Source organism: Amblyomma mixtum, chromosome 2, assembly GCF_055824585.1.
Source record: "Amblyomma mixtum isolate Tamu chromosome 2, ASM5582458v1, whole genome shotgun sequence".
NCBI lineage: Eukaryota > Metazoa > Arthropoda > Arachnida > Ixodida > Ixodidae > Amblyomma > Amblyomma mixtum.
Window position 1 is genome coordinate 263034074 of NC_143013.1, and position 20203 is coordinate 263054276.

Sequence of the window (20203 nt, forward strand, 5' to 3'; positions counted from 1 at the left end):
CCTTGTAAATCGTTTTTGCGCAAAAATAACCAATGAAAGTATTAATGATTGATAGCTTAGATGAGATTACGGTTTTCGAAAGCCTTGAAAGATCGTACGAAATCTTCGCAACCACTGGTTTTCTTGAGTCCCCGGGTGTGCGCGAACAACGCAAGAAGCAGGCTTGTTCTAACGCTTTCGTAAGTGGCTCCACTGAGTTATCGTGAGAGGCTCGCAAATGCATGTTTTCGGGAACCGGAAAACTTTAAAGGGGGCAAGCTGGGTACATTTACGAGTGGGATATAGCGAAACGCTTAGTAAATCGGTAGCTTGGAAGTGTAATGCGTCGAAAACGTTCCCTTTAAGCTTGCTGTTTCCTGTCCGCCAGTTCTTCCCTCCGTGTTGTCAGTCGCCGGTCGGAGGCTTGCGGGAGGTAATTGGGCGACGACAAGGTCGACGCGCGGGCCAACGCTCTCCGCAGCCAGATGGACGCCCGATAAAATCCTTTCGCGACTGCTTACTGGCAGTGGAGGAGATAGCGAGGGATATGCAGCCTGTCGCAGAAGAAACGCAAAGCCGTGGAGAGCGTTTGGGAAATAAGCATTTGTCCTGGCGCGCGGACGCGCGGTGCGAGCGGCTAACGGAAAACTCCAGCCAGAGCACGATTTGTCGACCGCAAGGAGTTTGCGCTCCCGAAGTCACTGACCAGTGCACGTTCCGCGCTCGTCGATCGGCATTTTTGAAAGCGCATTTGTCCCACAGCGAGTGAAGCATTTGTGAAGTGCATTTGTTTTACACGGCGCAGAACTGCTTGTTGCTCCACCCCGTCTATACCTGCAGGTGACAACAGACGCAGGCTTTCTGCTGCTGCCCTCCTATTTTCTACAGCCCTAATGAAGTGCACTTGGGTAAATAACCTGAGCGAGGTTTTATTGGTTTTACCGAGATTGCTTATTCCCTAAAAATTAATTTTTATGCTCTAATTTGGTTGACGTCTGCCTTTATAATGGCATACCTTCAACTTGAAAGGAAGTTTTACAATCTGCTGTGCTATACATATGCCCTGTCTCTATGCAATTCCTATTTCCAGTCTGTAGCATGCTTAGAATGCATAAAAACTTACCACAATCTCATATAAGTTTTAATTCTAACAGAAGGCAAATCACCAGAGAATAATTTTCAACCATTTATTTTCATACTCACATAAAGATTATCTACAGAGAACCACAAAATGCGTAAAAAGGTGCAAGAAACAGAGATAGCCTGAACAAACATAAAAGTTGAACTCCAACGGTCACTACCACACTTCAGACAAACAGGCAATATGCACAAAATAAACCTATAAAATATGCATAAAATAGACCAGATTGCTTTACTTATAAACACAAAGATAAGCACTGCATGCCTTGGTGTTTTATATCTTATAGGTGCTATGAAGAAGGCTGGTCTCCCACCAACTACCTATTAATTCAGCAGACAAAGAAACTTTTGATTGGAATTCTGGTGCTAGCCTAGAAACAATTTGACTCGAACTAAATAAACAACTGTGGTCTATGCACTCTAAAACCTAGGAAGCGGCAATTCTACCTATGAATGGGTCACATGCAACATTACACACACGTCAAATTGTACTGCATGTGCAGAACCGTTTGAACAGATAGTTCTTTTAGTAAGCTATATTGTAGTTGGTACATTCCAATCATACCATGTAGCAAGAATGCAGTTTGACACATAAAAAGAAACCGCACTACAAAAAAAAAGAATCTGCAGAACATATCATCACACAATTTTGGCGACAGCTGCACGCATGCCAACACTTTTAGACCCACACTTTGGTTTCTCGTTCAGCAGCTTAAGCATTTCATTATTTCTTTTTCTAAGCGAGAACCTAAATCTGCACAAGAAGAACTCCCCAATAACCTTTTCTATGACTCTGTGGCAAGAAGGGAGTTGTATCTTGCATTCAAGTTTTTTAACTACGACTTGCTGCAGACCCTCAACAGTCATTTTGCCTTCAGTAAGTTGCCTTTCGTTGCTGCGAAAATATCCTTCTGCCTCCTCAAGAACACCTGTCACAGGTTGTGACGGGATACACAGGGACTCTTTGCCTTCCACATAGTTTTTCATCTTCAAGAGCCGTCCACTGTCTTCACTGCTACCTTTCAAGGCAGCACTGCACACGTCACACAGCTTGTTCTTCCTGAGGACGTTGCGAGTTATGTAGCCTGCCAAATAGTGAAGACTCTCTTGGTCCTCAGCTGGAAGGCTTAGATCATTTTGCTCAACTTCTTCTTCCTCAAGAGGCTTAAGGACATTAGGTTTCGTAGATACAAACTGAGCCAGCTGCACTCCATCATAAATTTGATAAGATCCTTTTTTACTTGGTTGGAAAAAATTACCGACGATTACGTTACTTCCTAATGCGAAATTTGAGCGCAGCAAATAAGCTGTTTCACCTTTTCGATAGATTGAGGCAAAGAAATCGAGCAACACATGTATGCGCTATCACAGAATTTTTTTTTTATTTTTCACACGTATTCCTTTAACAAAGACTCCACTAACAGTTCTTGACAGTCATGAAGGAAGCTTTGTGGTCGGAGAAATAGACTGATGTATGTTCGACTTGGTACACCAATGCTTGATTCTCAAAGACGAGGTCTATACAAGTGCCTCGCGAGGTTGTCACAGCCGTGGGACGCGTTACGAGCGAGAGGAACGGGATGTTCTCCCGCATAAGTGTTAGGAAATTGCTGTTTGTCTTTATGTCAACATTAAAGTCCCCCACTACTAACATCGGTGTGGATCGATGGACGGTTAATGCGAGTTGCAGGAAGTGCACGACGTCTTTCGTGAGTGCGGTAGGGGCGAAGTAGGCAGCTACTACCAGCAAGCCGTTGGGCAACTTTGCAGCGCACAGTTCGCCAACTTCATGTGACGTGCCAAACATTTCGACTGGTATTGCAGAGAGACCTGTGCGCAAGTAGATAGCGACTCCCGCCGCTCTGTTGTGGTCTCTGCGAGCACCACAGCAGTATAGGAAATCTATGATTTCGAGAGGCTCTTCGGGACCCATCCAGGTTTCAGCAAAGCAAAGTACAGAGGAATGGCGCAGAATGTGATCCTGGTGTACGTCCTTGGCATGTGCGGCAAGGGAGCGTACGTTAAGAGCGGAGATCAACAAGTAGTGCGGCTGTTCAGTCATGGCGAGGCACTTGGCGGTGATGGTGTCAAGTTTGTGGGACTGCAACCGACGAAATTCATCGGCTAGCTTTCTGTCCGGATTGGCTTTTCCGTGGTAGAATGTGAAGTCGTTGTCAACATTGGTCAGGTAGAGTCCGTTGATGTCTGTAGCGCGACTCAGTGCCACGTATACCAACTTCTGTGGATGATTCTTGGCGTAGGAGTACACGACTTCATCATATGTGGCACCCTGGGATTTATGAATGGTAATGGCGCTCGCCTGCACAACGGGAAGCTGGCATCTTCTTACCGATACCTTCGTCTTCTTATCGATAACGCAGGTGACGGTACGCCTTTCAATCGGTATCCAGTTCGGTTGAATGTTTCTGTTGAGCTTGCGTAACTGGTGTGATTTTGCGGCCGCTACGGTTCCGATCGCAAGTTTGGAGCCAAGCTCCCCGAACTGCAACCATATGCGTAGCGGTTTCCCATGGGTGTCGTTTTCGATGAATTTCAGTGTTCCCACCGATCCATTAACAAGGCCATCGGAAACATCCATGTTGAGGGTGATCATGTAAGGCTTGCCAATGCACAGCATTATATTTGCTGGCAAATTTCCTATTTCGGCCTTGGGTAACGTTTCGACCTTACGCATGGCCTCTGTTTGCTTTTGCATAGACCTACACCCAACGATTGTATCCTGTGCCGTGCATGGTACAGCATTATCCTGTGCTACTATGGCCTTTGTTGTGTTGTAGTAATCAGATTCCTTGTTGGAGTAGAACAAGCGTATGCCACCGGGGCAAGAAGCTTCTGCTTCCTGCTGTGGAACGAACCGACTCTCGATAAGTGAGATTTCCTCGGGGTCTAATTCGACACCATCTCCAATTTTGGAAAGCAACGTGGAGAACCTGAGATTGTCTTGTCGTACCACTTTAATGAGTGCAAAGTAGGCGAGATGGTGCCACGCGATTTCTGTGTTAAACACGTCGTCTGTTTTGACGCGCTTGAACACCTCAGTTGCACGAACGGGGGGAAGCTGACGCAGGTCCCCACAGAGAATGACGTCCAACCCTCCGAAGGGCTGCAGATATTTGCAGGTGATGGAGCGGGGCCGCGAGTCGATTCTGTGAAGTATATCAGCAGACATCATGCTAACTTCGTCGATAATCACGCATCTGACATTCCTGAAAGCATAGCGGAAGGTGTTCAACTCGTTGTCCCTGAGTCCGCTGTCTGTCTTGAGGCTAAGCTTGAACGCTGCGTGCACAGTTACTCCGCCTAGTGCCACCGCTGCCTTTCCTGTTGTAGCGCAAGCCACATATGCGTTTAGATTGTATGGGCCAGCAGGGTTACAGTACCTGTTGTAGAGGTCCATGATCAGGCGCAGTACAAATGTTTTGCCGCATCCAGCCACTCCCGTGAAGAATATTTGCAGTGGTGGAGAGTTCGGAGTTGTCAGTCGGTGTAGGACTTCTCGGACGATCTCGTACTGCTCATCATTTGTCTTCCGCATGGTGTCCAGGTACTGATCTCTGCTCATGACGTCTTGGCGCGTGCACACGGCGGGGCATTGTTTAAACGGGGCATTGGACTCGACTGCACCAATGTCTAGGAGATCAGAGTCGTCGTTCTCTATGGCTGCCGGGTGCACGGTCACATCGGAAATCTCAGAAGTCGTCTCCCGTTCCTCGTTATTGGGTCGTATCAGGGAATTACAAACCGCACGGAGGTCTTCAATATTTACATCACTCTGATAGCGTGATTTGTGCTCCCGAATGACGTCAGTGTTTTCCTCGTATAGCCGCTCGAAACAATTTTGGTCTAAGATGTCCACCTCCTTACGAAACGGAAAGAAGAGTAGGACATGTTCTCTCTTGAAGTTAACTGAATCGTCGATGGAGTAACCGCGGTAGCGAAGTATCACTCGCTGAACTCTCTTCTTGCAGGTGTGGATGTTGTAGTCTGTAGCGAACTCTGCCAGAGTGACGGCTTCCAATTCAGGCGCGCGGTCTTCGTAGCACTCGATCATAGTCCTTTTCCAAACGTCCGTGCTAGATTCGTCCAAGCGTTCCTCCTCCATTTGAGCGTTAGACTTCCGGATGCGCGTCCTTTCCTCAGGCCAGGCAGTGTTTACAAAGACAATTTTGCGACTAGCCTGCGACATGTCCTGCTTGAGCAAACACCAGGCGGCCTCCTGTGCTGAGAGCTCGATCGCATTGAGCATCTTCACGCCCAAGTGTCTCAGTGCCTGCGTGTAATCCATGTCCCCCTTATCCTTGACAATTTCTTGCACCGCACGGTTCAGATTGGACATTGAAGGTCTTGCTGCAAAGCCTGTATCTTGCGTGGGGTGCTCACTCATTGATGTTGCAATCCAGTTTTTTTGTAAGTGTTGTTGTGAAGCCACACGGCTTCAAATTTGCTTTTCCGAGGCATTTGCTTTGTACTCAGATGCTTCAGCTGCAACAAGCCGGGTGCAAAAACCGACTGAAAAATTCAACGCTGCCAGCCACCATAACAAAGAGCCTAAATGGGATTTGATTGAATTGGCTCAAGTTGGGTTGGCCTCGGAGCAGAGTGGCGCCAATGTGGCTCCATTGTGGCGAACTCTAGCGAACATCGGCTGTATTAGCACAAACTGATTTTTTTACGTCTGAAAAGCAGGAATTGAAACAGGCAACGAAACTGCAAATATTGTAACTGCATTTTCTTTCTGATTAATAGCCATTTACATGTGCGCTAGGAATTCGTGAATATTCAAGGGCCTTGAAAACAAAATTTCAAGGACCTGTGCTAAAGTGAGCTAGAGGAGGGTAGTGGGCTAGCCGGGGCTCTTTCCCTGACGCAGTATATGTTACACGCACGGGTTGGCATGACCAGCGACTTCACTGTAGCACTTCGCTGGTTGAGCAGCTTTCTCGCGGCAGTCTGGCTTGGAGAAACTCGCTGCCTTCAGTCACATTTTTTAGACTTGCATGGAGCAGGAGACACATCGAATATATTAATAAATAATGCTGCTACTGGTAGCGCAAGATGAACTAACAGGTTACAGTGTTCGAACTGCAAACGCGTGCCTGCTAGCCCAGAAACATGAGTACACAACTGCAGCTTGGGCTTGTTGGTGATCCATCTCGAAGTAACAGCGCAAAAAACATAGACAGGACTCATAGAATAAGAAGACACCACGAGCACTGTCCTGCACACAGCATGTGACACAGATACATGACTTCTGCTGCCCGTGTCATCACTTCCCCCCCAGAGTCATAGCGCGTCCAACAGCTCCAGTTCTTTTGTTGTCAAAAGTACAGACGGCTTGCTGATACAGTCGTCTCCAAGCTTCATTATCTCGGCTGCCTCAATTATCTCGCGAACGAGCTGGTCAGTGTGCTTTTCTATCACATTGCACTGTGTATACTCAGCCGAGCAAGTTTTTGATGGGCAATCCCTTACATGAATTCCAATATGCCTGCGTGCTTGTTCGACGTTAATTTTGTGTTCTTTCAGCCTTTCGTTGGTGCATCTGCCTGTCTGGCCTATGTACTTCTTCCCACATTCCACCGGAAGGGAATAAAGAACGCCTTCCGCGTATTCCACGAAGCGGGTCTGGTGGTTTGTTGTGCACCCGCGCAGTTTTTCCGGCTCCTCGGCGTTCACGCGCCGGCAAAGGCTTTTTAGTTTTCTCGGGGCTGTGAGCACGACATTAACACCAGCTCTTCGGCCAATCTTTTTGAGATGGTGGGAGATGTTTTGGATGTAAGGGAGGGCCACAATTTTTCGTTTGTCTTTAGGCCTCCTACAGCTATCACGCAGTTTAAGTTTCTTGCTCAAACGTTCCGCGACGGACACAAGTAGGTGTGAGGGGTACCCTGCTACCAAAAGGCATTCTATCTGACGATGAAAGCACGCTTCTATCGTGTGGATGCACGACTTCTTGAGCGCGTTTGACAAGCATAGGTTTGCAATGGCCCTTTTTACCAGCTTGGAGAGCGCTGATTGGAAAGGCAGTGGTGCCTTATCACCTCTTGGTTCATAGGCCCAGCACACGTTCCCCTTAGTGAAATGCAGTCTCAGATCAAGGAATCTCAACGACCCTTGTACAGGAAACGCCCCTTAACGAATTCGTTGCTGAAGAGTTGAAACACTAGAGACACCATCTGAACCTCAAAACTGTTTGGATTGGTGTGGCTATATGTGATCCCGTACAGGGCTTGTAATGCAACATTTTTGCCATCTAGATCAACGGCTCTGTGGACACTTTTCAGTGACACCTGAAATGTAGAAAATATATTACATAGTTGTTCTCTTTCTAGTAAAAATACTGTGGTTCAAACTGTGTACAGCACTTGCACGACCCTCCGGCAGAAGATAGGAGGAAGCCAGCAAGCTTTTGTGCGAGCACTTTATCAAGTGAGGGAAGTCTGACAGAAATTAGAGCCGGCATTCATAGTCCACATCATAGTCCAGATCTTTCTATTCCAGGTGGCTCTGTCAGACGTGATGAAGTCTACCTTCAAACTTGCCTTTTCCGACAAAATCACAGCTTCCAGCATTATTTTTGTGAGCAGAGCTCCTTTCATGTTTCCTTTCGTAGCAAATGCTGCGAGCACCTGAGTCCACTTGGCAACAAATGGGATAAACATTACAACCATCCCATGGTCACAGACGGTGTGTTTATCTTCCTCTGATGTAAAAGGGCCTAGATTTACAAAACCTTTGTTGTGATCCGTAGTAGTGACCGACAAGTGTTCAGACAACATCATTTTGTCAACAATGAGACCTCCATATGTCTCCTGAACTCATCCATTGAGCTAGCCTTTTCGCTCAGTAGGTCAAATACTTGCATGTTGAAACCAAAGCCTGTCTTGTATGACTAAGTACTTCCTCAGAGTTGTTTTGCTTGGGATGGCAAGTATTTTTTCTTTTCTAAGGTGCTCATACAGTGCGGGGCTCTTCATTTTCATCATCAGACACTCAAGCACTCACTTGTTTGAATACCTCATGCCATGGGTACTTTTACGTTGCGAAGCTTTAAAAAACATGATTCACTGCCTCACACTGTTTGGCTGGAAGGCTTGCTATTCTCTTATTGAGTTGTCTTCGGAAATACTTGCATTTTTGGCCTCCATTGCTGCCAGCTGAACCTGCATGGCTGATGCACTGTTTTAGAGTTGTGCTGCCTTTTGTTTTTTCAATTTTAGCCGCCTAGCGGTGACTTCTTTTTTCGACACATGAAGCCTCGGTTTTCAGATACGCAACTTTCTGCTAAGAAGGCATTTTCATGTGGACTTGCACTCTTCACAAATTGCAACTAAAAAAAATGCGGTGCATATGTATGACTTGCATGTAAAATATTGGGACAGAGATATCAAAAGCAGTGAAGGTTGCAATGAACAAATTACCTTGTGAGGATACCTTTTCCAGGCACTTTGTGCTGAAGGCACTACCTCCAAATGTGGCTGCTAAAGACCGTAGCTTTGGTTTTAGAATGTGCGACATGCCCCTATACCCCATACTTGTCATGACCCCTTTGTAGGCCGTGCTGGCATCAGCTTCTCGCAGCACATGATTAGCGGCAGTGAGTGAATGAATTGTGAAGTCTCCACACAGAACACCCCAAAGAAACATTTGCTCAGACACTTTGTCCTCATATGCGCAGAACAGCACGGATTTCTCATGAAGAATTTAAAGTTTGGTGTCTCCTTGTATCGATGTTGTTGCGAAGAGCACGCTGGCATCACTGTCGTAATTTAGCCCGCACCAGAGCTTTGAGGGAAGCATAACTCCTCGAATCATGTTAACTATGAAGGGCTCACACTCGGTGGGACCTGCAGCTTCATTTAGAGCATTCAGCTCGGAAATGAAAACAGGTTAGAGGCTGACGAAGCACTTCCTGTGCGACATCTGCACTTTCATTCTGTGCATCCTGTTGCGGCTTCTTGCTGAGCACCGACATGGTTGCTCTTGCTGGCCTTTTTCTTTCTGGCCTCTGTTTCTCTCTTCGGACAGAAAGGCAGGACGGACAGTCAGGCAGGAGGGTAGGCAGCACACCATGTGCCAGTGACGGCTTCCCATTAGGAAGTCGCACTTCGGAGCTGTTTATCATGTGTATGTAGTCTCACAATATGCACTCGGGCTCAAAGTGGCACTCACAGACTGCTGAGGATTCATTGAAAGGTTTGTCCTCTCTTCGCAGATTGCGCTCCCACTTCTTCCTAAGTTCGTCGTCCGTGGGAGTGGCGAACAAAGACGCCTTAGGAGCTCTCATATAACCGCTCCAATAGCCCGGAGCAAAGCAATGGGAGTCCATCTTTCTTTTCGGCATCGTGCCTCTCTGTAGTATATAGCATCAACTTCACACACACAAGACTATTTTCTCCGGATCACTCACAGTTTACTGCTCGAGGAGTCACGCCGAAATGTAGAACGCACACAACACACTTCGGTTCAGCACCCGGATGGCCGTTCCAAATGTGAAAAGCAGCGCGGCAGCAGCAGCACAGGGCTAGTAAAAGGTGCAGTCGCCCCTTGCAGCAAGGAAAGGCATTTTGCTTCAGCCACTACGCTGCCACGGGCCTCCGTTCGCGCCACTAAATGAGTATTCTAGTTCACTATAACGTTGTGGCACCGCTATAGTGTACTAGAATATGGGGTAGTGTGTTCAGGGAGGACTCGCCGCTGTTGATGTCAAAAGCCACGAGATGGTGCCACCAGAGTACAGGCTGTCACTGCATGCACTCCTCCCGATATGTGGCAGTGCGTTCTGTGCATCGCATCCAATATTATGGGCCTTTTTAAAAGCCAACACTTCAATAACATGCCCTGGAAATGTTTGTCGTTGTACATGCACGACAAATAAAATTAAACCCCAAAGCCTAATAGTTAAACCCCAATAAACCAAACTAAACCAAATCTTTATGATTGGACGGAAGCCTCTGCAGCATGCGGTCTGCCAAGTCCAGATGCCCTGCTTCGACGGCATACTCCAACTAATTAACTCTGGCTTCTCGAGTGGAACCATCACAAGGTTCAAGAAGAGAGCTTATTTCTTCACCACGCTCTGCGTTGCTCGTGCTCACCGCTTTTGTGAGATTATTAAACGACAAGCAGTTGACAGCAATCAGGAACTGTGTTGGTGTCGGGAAATCATTTGAGCCGCATGACTACCTGATAATCCCGAAAAAATTCTCTAACGGACCCTGGCTCAGCCTTGCTGTCATCAGGTATTTGAAATTGTGTTTCCGTAGATGGTCCAGTAGAGCTAACGTGCTTGATATCGTGACCCTAAGTCCATCTGCTGTCGAGGCACTCAGGAATCCGCCAACTCCATTTGCGTGGCGTTCCCAGCACGACATGAAATCCAGGAAATCCTTTAGGGTCTGCACGCTCCTGGAGCCTGGTCGGAGGGCTCTAGCTGGGAAGCGGGAAGTCATAATCCTGATAGGGTTGATCTTCCTGCAATAGCATAAAATCCAGAAGTGCTGAAGCCACCATGTCATATAAGGTAGGGAAGCAAAACAGGGATTTGCTTCTTTTGAAACATGCACCATCATGAAATTAAACAATACGCTAGGCGCATGAGGACTGAAGTTATGCTGCAGGGCGGAAGGGTTTCTTCTTGCTGCGGTATTTCCCACCAGCTGTTGCACTTTATTATCATTTGCTAGTAATGTAAACGAATCGCAGTACTTGTATCAAGGCATTTTTCTTACCTGAAGAATTCAACAGTTGCCTCAATTTCGCCCCAAGATGCCTCTATCCGGTCCTTGTAAAAAAGAAGTCCATTAATCACATGGTCTCCAAACAGCTGAAAGGCAAAAGTCACCCGCATCTTCTCGAAACTGTTTGGTTGTAGGTGCACAGATGTGAGGCCAGGCATCGCCTTGAAGGTGATATTGCTTGAGTCAATTTTGAATGCTTCTCTGATGGGCTGCATAGAAACCTGGAACAGTTATAATAACAATGTAAGACATGCCTATTAGGCACATTTTACACCACGAAATGTGTTAACGCAATACATATCTTACAATAATTGTCTATTTAATCATGCACTGCTATTCACAAAAAGCGCTATAAAAGAAAACAAAATTACCAGCACTTGTCATAGCACATGGAGTATTCAGTGGATGCTCCAGCAGTGTGTTCCTCACGCATATAAGCGAGTGAGGAAAATGAGATAAAAAATAAAGCTGGCGGGATGAATTGACATGTTGTTCAAGAGTGCAAGTGATTTTTCCTGTCTTTACGCCAATTCCCAAAGTCTCCACATCCGGCGATTCCACGAGGCGCCATCGCACATTATGAAGTCAACAAGTAGACCACTTGCTTCAGCTAGGATAGTTGCTTCTATGAGCACTTTTGCAAGGATCTCTGCTTTTGCTTTCCCACTAGTTGCAAATGCACCAAACATAATGACCATTCCATGGTCACAGGGAACATTCTCTCCTTCACTGCTGGATGGGCCCATATCAACATATCCTTCAATGTGCCCCGTAGATGTCACATTCAGGGGCTCGAACAACTTTAGTTCATCTACCAGGAGGCCACCTCGTCTTTCAAAGTTACTGATGTGCCTTGTCTTCTTGTTTAGCTGCGATAGGACTTTGTGGCTGAAGCCGAACTCACTTTTGTAGAGTCTGAGATAACGTTTTAATGTACTTTTGCTGGGAAGAGATATAATTTTATGCTTGCAGATATGCTCATACAGCCTGGCTCTTTTCATTTTCATTAATATGCATTCTAATATGTATACCTTCGAATAGGTGTTTCCTTTTGAATTTTTCTTCTTTGCTGCGGAGAAGCACTGCCTAACACATTCTTGCTTCTTAGGCGGCAAAGCACCAATTTGTGCTTCAAGAACTTCATCCGGTTTTGACACATTTTTGGCTTGCATTCCCTTTAGATTCTCCTGAACCTTGGTATAGTGGCGTGATAGCCTTTTGTTTTTCAGTAGTGCCAAACGCAGTCTGTGTGCAGCATTTTGGATAATCTTCTTGACAGAGCGCTTTAGCCTTGCTTGCCTCGTAATAAGCGTTTTCCTCATGTAGCGACATGCAATGCAGGGTCTTCCTGCAAAAAAGCAGTATAATAAATAAAAATATTTAAAGAGAATTTTAATCGCACGCATGAGCATCATACAACGCAAGCAGCTGTGGTACATACCTTCAGATGGCTCTTTCTCTGCGCTGTGCTTGCTAAAGTATGAACCTTCTCCGCTTATCACTTGAAGCTGAAGGCCTTTTGTCGACGTTCCGTATGACGCTCTCCGCTTCTTCGCAGCTCGAAATATGCCCTGCTTCAATTCTATGCCCACAGAGATGCGCTGAATACGCGACGCCGGGCATACCGCCTTGGGAGAAAATTACCGCTCTCTCGGATAAAATGTCCTCGTTTTCACCCATTTTAAGTTTGCAGTAGACTATCCCCTGTCAGAAAATCCAACAGGTTGTAGGTCTGTTGGCAATCTGTAACTTGGGACCCTGCTGGTGTTGGGCCTACTGGTGTTGGGCCTACTGGTGTTGGGCCTACTGGTGTCGGGCCTATTGGTGTTGGATCTAATGGTGTCGGCCTACTGGAACCAGCCTACCGGTATTGGCCTGGTGGTGTCTGCCTACTGGTATTGGCCTGCTTTTGTGCATGCCTGAAGGCCTGTTGGCCCGTGAGCATGAAGCTCACGCAGACACGTGACCATGGCACGTTCACGTTGTTTCAACACACAATCCTGCTGGTATCTTTGGACAAGCTTAAAACGATTATCTGAATACTTGAAAAGGAGAACTTGGACAAACTGGAATAAAAATTATTTCTGCATGCTGCATATAAATGGTGAAGTAACTTTTTAAACAAAATGTGTGTCTCTAGATAACAGTCACAAAACATTTCACAGAACACCTTTATTATGTTGCGCACTATTTCCGCTGTACGTCACCCAGCTTCTGAGCGAGATGCTTGCGCACCGCTTTCAGGTGTTTTCATGACTCCTCTGGGCTTGTGTCCCCCATGTAGAGGCGGAACAAAGCTGCAGAAAGAATAAATATTAAGGGCAATGTATGGATTGACGGGCATTACAGAAAGATTTCCACAAGCATCTCTCAAAAGAAGAAGTAAAGCAAAAAAGCCCAATGCAGTCGGACTGCAGTTTCAAAAGTTGCATATAGTGCATTCTATATAGCCAAATGAAAAAAGTGCTTTGTGACTAAGGGCCAGCCCAGTCTGGAACACAATAGCCACTGGTGGTTCATACAAGTGCATTGTGGCACTTTGCTTTTGGCAACATACATTTTACACAATAAACTGACAAAATAGTGGCAGCATAAAAACACCATCATGTTACTTTGCAAGGTAGAAACTTTTTTCTCAGATGATTCGACGCGGTCAAGAGCTTTTAGGTAGTCAGTGCAGACTGCGACATATTCATGAGAAGAACTAGCTGTAGTTGCTTAGTGTAGTTGCCTGAGTATTCAGGCTCGAACCCAGGCGCGGCCACCCAATTTTGATGAAGGCAAAATGCAAAAGGTGTCCGTGTGCTGGACGATGTCAGTAAAGGTTTAACACTTCTGGCGATGTAAAATTATTCTAGAACACTCTACTACAGCATCCCTCATAGGCTGAGTAACCTTGGGACGTTAAATTCCACACACCACAACAAATTTATGAGAAGCCTTCTTAAAATATATGAACTCAATCTCAAACTGCTGAGCTACATCCAGCTAGGCCAACTTCAATTTCTCCTCCGTATCTCTGTAAGCTCAGCCACGGACAAACATTTAATGCTTCAATAATAACTATGGGCAGAATACAATGAATTCTTAGTTAAGAGCACAAGAACAAGTTTAAGTAATACAGCTTGCTGCAGAACCAGCTTCATTAACTGCTGTGGTATAGCGCGGTGTTCTGCATTGAAAAGAATGCACACATGATAACTTTAAAAGTGAGTGAGCTGCCATTAATTACAGGACACAGTTCTGGATCCGTGAACTATAAGCAGTGTTGTTTGGTTGTGAAAATTTTTTGAACAATGGGTCTGTCATGACTTCTTAAATTTGTTTAATTCCAATTTTATTAACATACTTGCACGTACATGATGATGCAAATGATGATGCATTTAAGGTGACCAGTTCCAGCAAACAGCTTCCTGCTTATCTAGTGTTTGTAAATAACCTGTGGACAAGTTGTATCCTGAAGTGCAGTCATTGAAACATTTTTCCTTCTGTACCAAAGCTCACAGCCCACAAAGTATGATGAGAAGTTTAGGTTCCAAATTATTGTTACGTGGCCATTTACTAACTGAGCAATGCTAGACACAAAGGAAAAGAGTCACCAAAGGGTCAACACACCTTTCAGAGAAGTCAGCTTCTGCTGCGTTAATGCAGGCTTTGGCTCTGTTTTGCCCAGAGACAGGCTTTTGTTTCAGAGAGTTCCAGTGACACTCCTGTTTTTTAAGTCTTCTGTACTCCAGTACACCTGAGGTGCCATCCGGCAGAACATTGAGTCGGACGGTGCCTGGAAGAGCCTAGTCCACACCTGTGGCTCCATCCAGGCACTGCTTCCAGCGTAGATCTGCAAAATATGTGCACACAGCTGTTAATACTTTCCTACGGCCTATTTTTTGAGACCTCTTCCTGTGCTCTGAAGCTATAAATATCGTGACAGAGGAGCTTTCAGTAGCACCATCAAGCATTACATAGTACTCTAGCACATGATGGTGAGTTACGGTCACTTGACAATGACGCAAAACAAAAACTGTCGCGCTGTTTAGCACTTCCCTCAAAGCCAATATGACAGGCTGGGCAACTGTTTTCTCCTGAGTCTCAGGGTATGGAGCACAAAAAAAGCAGAAGCCATGAATATCACAATAGTATCCATATGAAAGCAGTTCTACCACACCTTATGAGTTTTTAGAGTGCTGCATTGTCACTTTTTTCAAGCGTCACATTAGTGTATTGCCCACATAAGACTTCAAACTCCAATAACAACACCAGTGCGTAATATGACAAAACATTGCTCCAAATTCCATACTCCACAGAAGCTTGAACTGTCAATCAGAAAAAGCTACCACGGGTTCTTTACAAAAATAGTGTTCCAGTTTAGACATGAATGCAGAAGCGACTGCCTAAATTTGTCTTTCAGCAATATAGTTAAGGAGAAAGTGGATTCTACATCTGGCCCCAAAATATTCAAAGCTAACACACCACTGATGATAACACGGGCTTATGCAACTTGCTCGATACATTGGACATTGTTAGCAGTTTAAGCATGGTTAATGCACCTGTGTTGCGAACAGGCTTACCAGCTGCACAACTAAAGTGCCTGACAGCAGGTTAAAAATGCAGGAGAGGCTTTTGTAAATTTACTGCTCACAGGAAACAGCAGTTCAGTATGACAAATTAACTCCCCTTGCAAGCACCCAATTAGCAGCTTGAAGGCTTGAAGTCTTCTGCCACATCGAAAAGCAGCAATTAATATGCTTGTGCTACAGGTTATTCCCTTAGATATGCTATCTTCCTGACCTATACAATCTTAAAACTAAACAAAAAATTAAGCAGACTCAAAATGTTATTGAGTAGGCTTAATTTAGCATAGGGTCGGATATACGGCGCTCTGTTGGGGCAGCGGTGACATTTTAGCCATGTATTTCGTCGCCTTTTGTTAAAAAAAAAATGGTGTCCTGCATGGTTTCCTTATGTAAAATTTACCAATGCCCCACCACCTCCCTCCATAAATGCTCCCCTGAGGCTCATTTAAAATGAATACTGTAGCTGTTTGCATACCTGTTCACATCTATCTATAATAATTCAAAAAGCCTACTTTAGACCGTAAGAAATTTGTCGTCCCATTTAAACTGACAAGATATTTTATATTTTAAAGCGCAGTCCTTTCAGTAAAACTGGGAGCCATGGAACACCATCTCCACTAGATGTTTACATGCTTGCTTGTAAAACCCCCGCAGGGAGGCGTCTGCAGCATGCAGACGTTGGTGAGTGGCGACACCACGGGGTTAACCCGAGCATCCGCAGGGACATCCCCGCAGGGGGATGATGGTGAACAATGCGTCACCACGGACCCGAGCATCCGCGCTTAGCCGTGCGTGGCATCGCCGTGTCCGGGGAAAAGGGGATCCTGGTGGTTGAGCCGATGCCGAGCGTTTGGACCCTTAAGGCCCCTCGGCGGAGGCAACACACCACTTTGGCCCCAGCTTCCTGTAGACGGCACCTCCGGCCTGACCCAACCGGAGGAAATCGGCAGTCGCCTTTTCCTGTCCTCCCCTCTATCTTTCACTTTCCTATTCCCTTTCTTACAACTTTCCTGTATCCTCCTCTCTTCTTCGTTTTTTCCTCTTTTTCCTGGCGGCGAGGGTTAACCGTGTGTGACCAACTACCCTGAGTTGAGTCATATTAGGTTATAGTTAAGGTGTACAGCTGGCGTGGGCAGGACTTTCTTTCAAGTTCCTGTCGCGTCCCCTTGTTGGACTCCATGGTGGGTGGCTGGCACCATGACCGAAAAACATCAATTTTTTATGGCTCCCCCCCTTTCCAAACCCGATCGCTCTCTTAAAAGAGTGCGGAACGAAGCATCAGACTTTTTCATGAAAAAGAAGCCAACTTTCACTAAGTTTCATGTTATACACAGTAACTGTGAACAAAAGCAAGCCCGAATCATATCCCCATTTCTTGTTACCAAATGCTTAAGAGATACCTTAGGGCCTGGCTACAAGGTATCCAAAATGTCAAGCGGCGACCTACTTCTCGAACTACGCGAGAGCATCCAGTGCTCGAAACTTGCAAACATCGATTCCATAGGGGACATCTCTGTCTCCGTGACTCCCCACCGATCCCTCAACTCAGTCAAAGGGGTTATCTCCGAAGCTGACTTTATCCACCTAACAGAAACTGAAATGCTTCAAGGACTCTCCGACCAGAATGTAATTGACGTCCATAGGATCAAAATCCGCAAGGATAACAAGGAAATAGACACTAAACACATGGTCCTTACATTTAACACCAGCAGCTTACCCGAAACAATCGAAGTAGGGTACCTGAAAGTCAACGTAAGACACTACATACCCAACCCCCGTCGCTGTTTCAATTGCCAGAAGTTTGGCCATGGCTCGCAGAGCTGCCGCGGCCGCAAAACCTGCGCGAAATGCGCATCAAAGGACCACCAGTCTGAGGAATGTGACGCAGCACTACGCTGCGCAAATTGCGAAGGAGACCATGCTGCGTACTCCAGGGCGTGTCCGTCCTGGAAAAAAGAGAAAGAAATCATTACCATAAAGACAAAAGAAAACATTTCATTTAAAGAAGCCAGAAGGCGTTTTGCAGTTACAAATACATTCTCCTTCTCAGCAAAACCAAACTTCGCTGATGTGGTGCGCAGGGGCGTAGCACCACACAGCACTCCGGCACCTGCCGAGGCCAGTGTCACTGTGCCTGTAGCAGGGCCACCCACGCCCCAGGCAGGGACAGCAAAAGCTGCTCTGCCAACTCCAAGCCAGGGAGTGCCGGCCCATGGGTCGACATCCCGCAGGATGTCGACCCATGGGGGAGACCTGACACTCACACACGCGCGGCTTCCCCGCGGTCGTCCAGCACCTGTCGCGAGGTGATGGACGTATCCCACAGTCCGCCTGCTTTAGAGCGGCGGAACAGCTCTCTTGAGCGGAAAAAAGGCAGGGCCACTATAACGGCCCCAGAAAATAAGTACACTCCCAATCATTCCTATCCCAAACATAAATATGGCTTTTCTAGTTCAGTGGAACTGTAGAGGAATGTTGAGGAACTACAATGACATAAAAGATATCCTAGGGTCAATCTCGCCCGTAGTCTTATGTCTTCAAGAAACAAATCTAGGTCCACAACATACAAATATCCTGAAACATTATAAAACTTTTAGACACGATCGTGAGCACGCAAATAGACTATCTGGAGGCGTTGCGATTGTCGTACAAAGCGGCGTCCCTGCTCGAGAAATCACACTCAAAACAAAACTTGAAGCCGTTGCGGTCAGTGTCGTCAGCCATAAAACAATTTCTATCTGTTCTGTATATATTCCTCCACATTTTACATTAACAGTCCACGATTTACAAGAACTGATCAATGAACTTCCAGAACCGTATCTAGTAGTTGGGGACTTCAACGCTCACTCCCCTTTTTGGGGAAGCGAGCGATGTGATTCTAAGGGTCAAATAATCGAAGATTTTATCATCACAAACAATGTATGTCTTTTAAATACAGGAAAAGCCACCTACTGCTCCCCTACCTCGGGGAAAATGTCCTTTTTAGACTTGTCATTTAGCTCACCTTCTGTTTTTAATGATTTTAAATGGGATATCATTGACAACCCATATGGCAGTGACCACCTGCCTATACTAATCAGTTTAGCATCCCCACCGGAAATAATCCCCACAAGGCCACGGCGCTGGAAGCTTCACCTCGCCGACTGGTCACTTTTTAAAGAAAAGGCAAATTTAGAAAATATACTTTTAGATAATCTCTCCATCGACCAGATAAATGAAAAGTTCACTAATTGTATCATAACTGCCGCACTCACAGCTATTCCACAGTCATCAGGAGTGGTGCAACAAAGTCATAAAATATGGTGGACAAAAGAGTGCAAGGAAGCAAAAAAATTACAAAACAGAGCTTGGGGTAAATTTCGCAGGTATCCGACTCATGAGAATCTCATAAATTTTAAAAAAGCAAGAGCTAAAGCTCGGTACGTCCGTCGTAGTGCCGAGAAAAAATCATGGCAAACTTACGTCTCTTCTATAAACAGTCACACCACATCTAAAAAAATGTGGGAACATGTGCGAAAATTAAATGGAAACTTTTCACCGTTCACAATTCCTTTATTGACAACACCTGGCACACAAACAAGCATAGGGGAACAGGCAGACATATTGGGGGAACATTTCGCAGCAGTTTCAAGTTCATCACACTATGCGCAGTCTTTTTTAAAATACAAAAACACAGCCGAAAAACAAAGACTTCCAACTAGTGGAGGGGCAAACCAAAAATATAACAGTGTGATTACCCTCCAAGAAATAAACACAGTACTGTCTGCTGGTAAAAAAACCGCTCCAGGACCCGACCAAATCCACTACGAAATGCTGGCCCATCTCTCTCAACCTGCCGTAGAAGCACTTTTAAAGTTCTTTAACAAAGTTTGGATATCGGGAAAAATACCTGAGGCCTGGAAAAAAGCTATTATTGTGCCGCTTCTTAAACCTAGTAAACCCCCAACCTCTCCTAGCAGTTATAGACCCATAGCCCTGACCAGTTGCCTCGCCAAATCCTTCGAAAGTGTTCTAAATATACGACTAACCTTTGTTCTTCAATCCTGTGAACTTCTTGATATCCACCAGTGTGGTTTTAAAAAGGGATGCTCAACTACAGATCACCTAGTCCGTCTCGAAAATACAGTCAGAGAAGCTTTTATACACAAACAACACTGTCTTGCAGTCTTTTTTGATTTAGAAAAAGCATATGATACAACCTGGAGGTTCGGGATCCTCCAGGACTTAGCTGAACTTGGCATCCGTGGCAGAATGCTGAACTCCATTAAAGACTTTTTATCTAACCGTTCATTTAATGTCCGTCTAGGCTCAACCCTTTCGAGGGATTTTATTCAGGAAAATGGAGTGCCTCAAGGATGTATTTTAAGCACAACTCTTTTTATTGTAAATATGAATTCTCTTAACAAAATAATACCAAAGTCTGTTATGTATTCACTTTATGTGGACGACCTCCAGATAGCTTACACATCCTCCAACATATCAACATGTGAAAGACAAATACAGCTGACAATAAATAAACTGACAACATGGGCAGACAAAAACGGTTTCCGATTTTCACCACAGAAAACAGTGGCCATTCCGTTTTCACTCAAACGAGGCTTACAGGCAGACCCCACCCTACACCTGAACGAAATAGATTTACCCGTAAAAAATGAACATAAATTTCTAGGCATAACATTTGACAGAAAACTCACTTTCCTGCCTCATATTAACGCGTTAAAAAAGAAAACTTCCCGATCACTAAACATA

The 20203-nt window shown here is 45.5% G+C and overlaps 2 protein-coding genes across 3 annotated transcripts in view; one reads left to right on the plus strand and one right to left on the minus strand.

The window, feature by feature from the left end:
• The window catches only part of LOC149363824 (uncharacterized), an 82665-nt gene that overhangs the window by 38752 nt on the left and 23710 nt on the right, over positions 1-20203 (plus strand). The window lies entirely within an intron of this gene.
• On the minus strand, positions 1073-7437 carry LOC149363826 (uncharacterized). Its single transcript, XM_089573774.1, has one exon. The coding sequence runs from the start codon at positions 5522-5524 to the stop codon at positions 2537-2539; it is 2988 nt and encodes a 995-aa protein (XP_089429900.1). The 5' UTR covers positions 5525-7437; the 3' UTR covers positions 1073-2536.

Excerpts from the sequence above, each read along its gene's own strand:
- LOC149363826 (XM_089573774.1), bottom strand. The coding sequence starts at position 5,524 with ATGAGTGAGCACCCCACGCAAGATACAGGCTTTGCAGCAAGACCTTCA.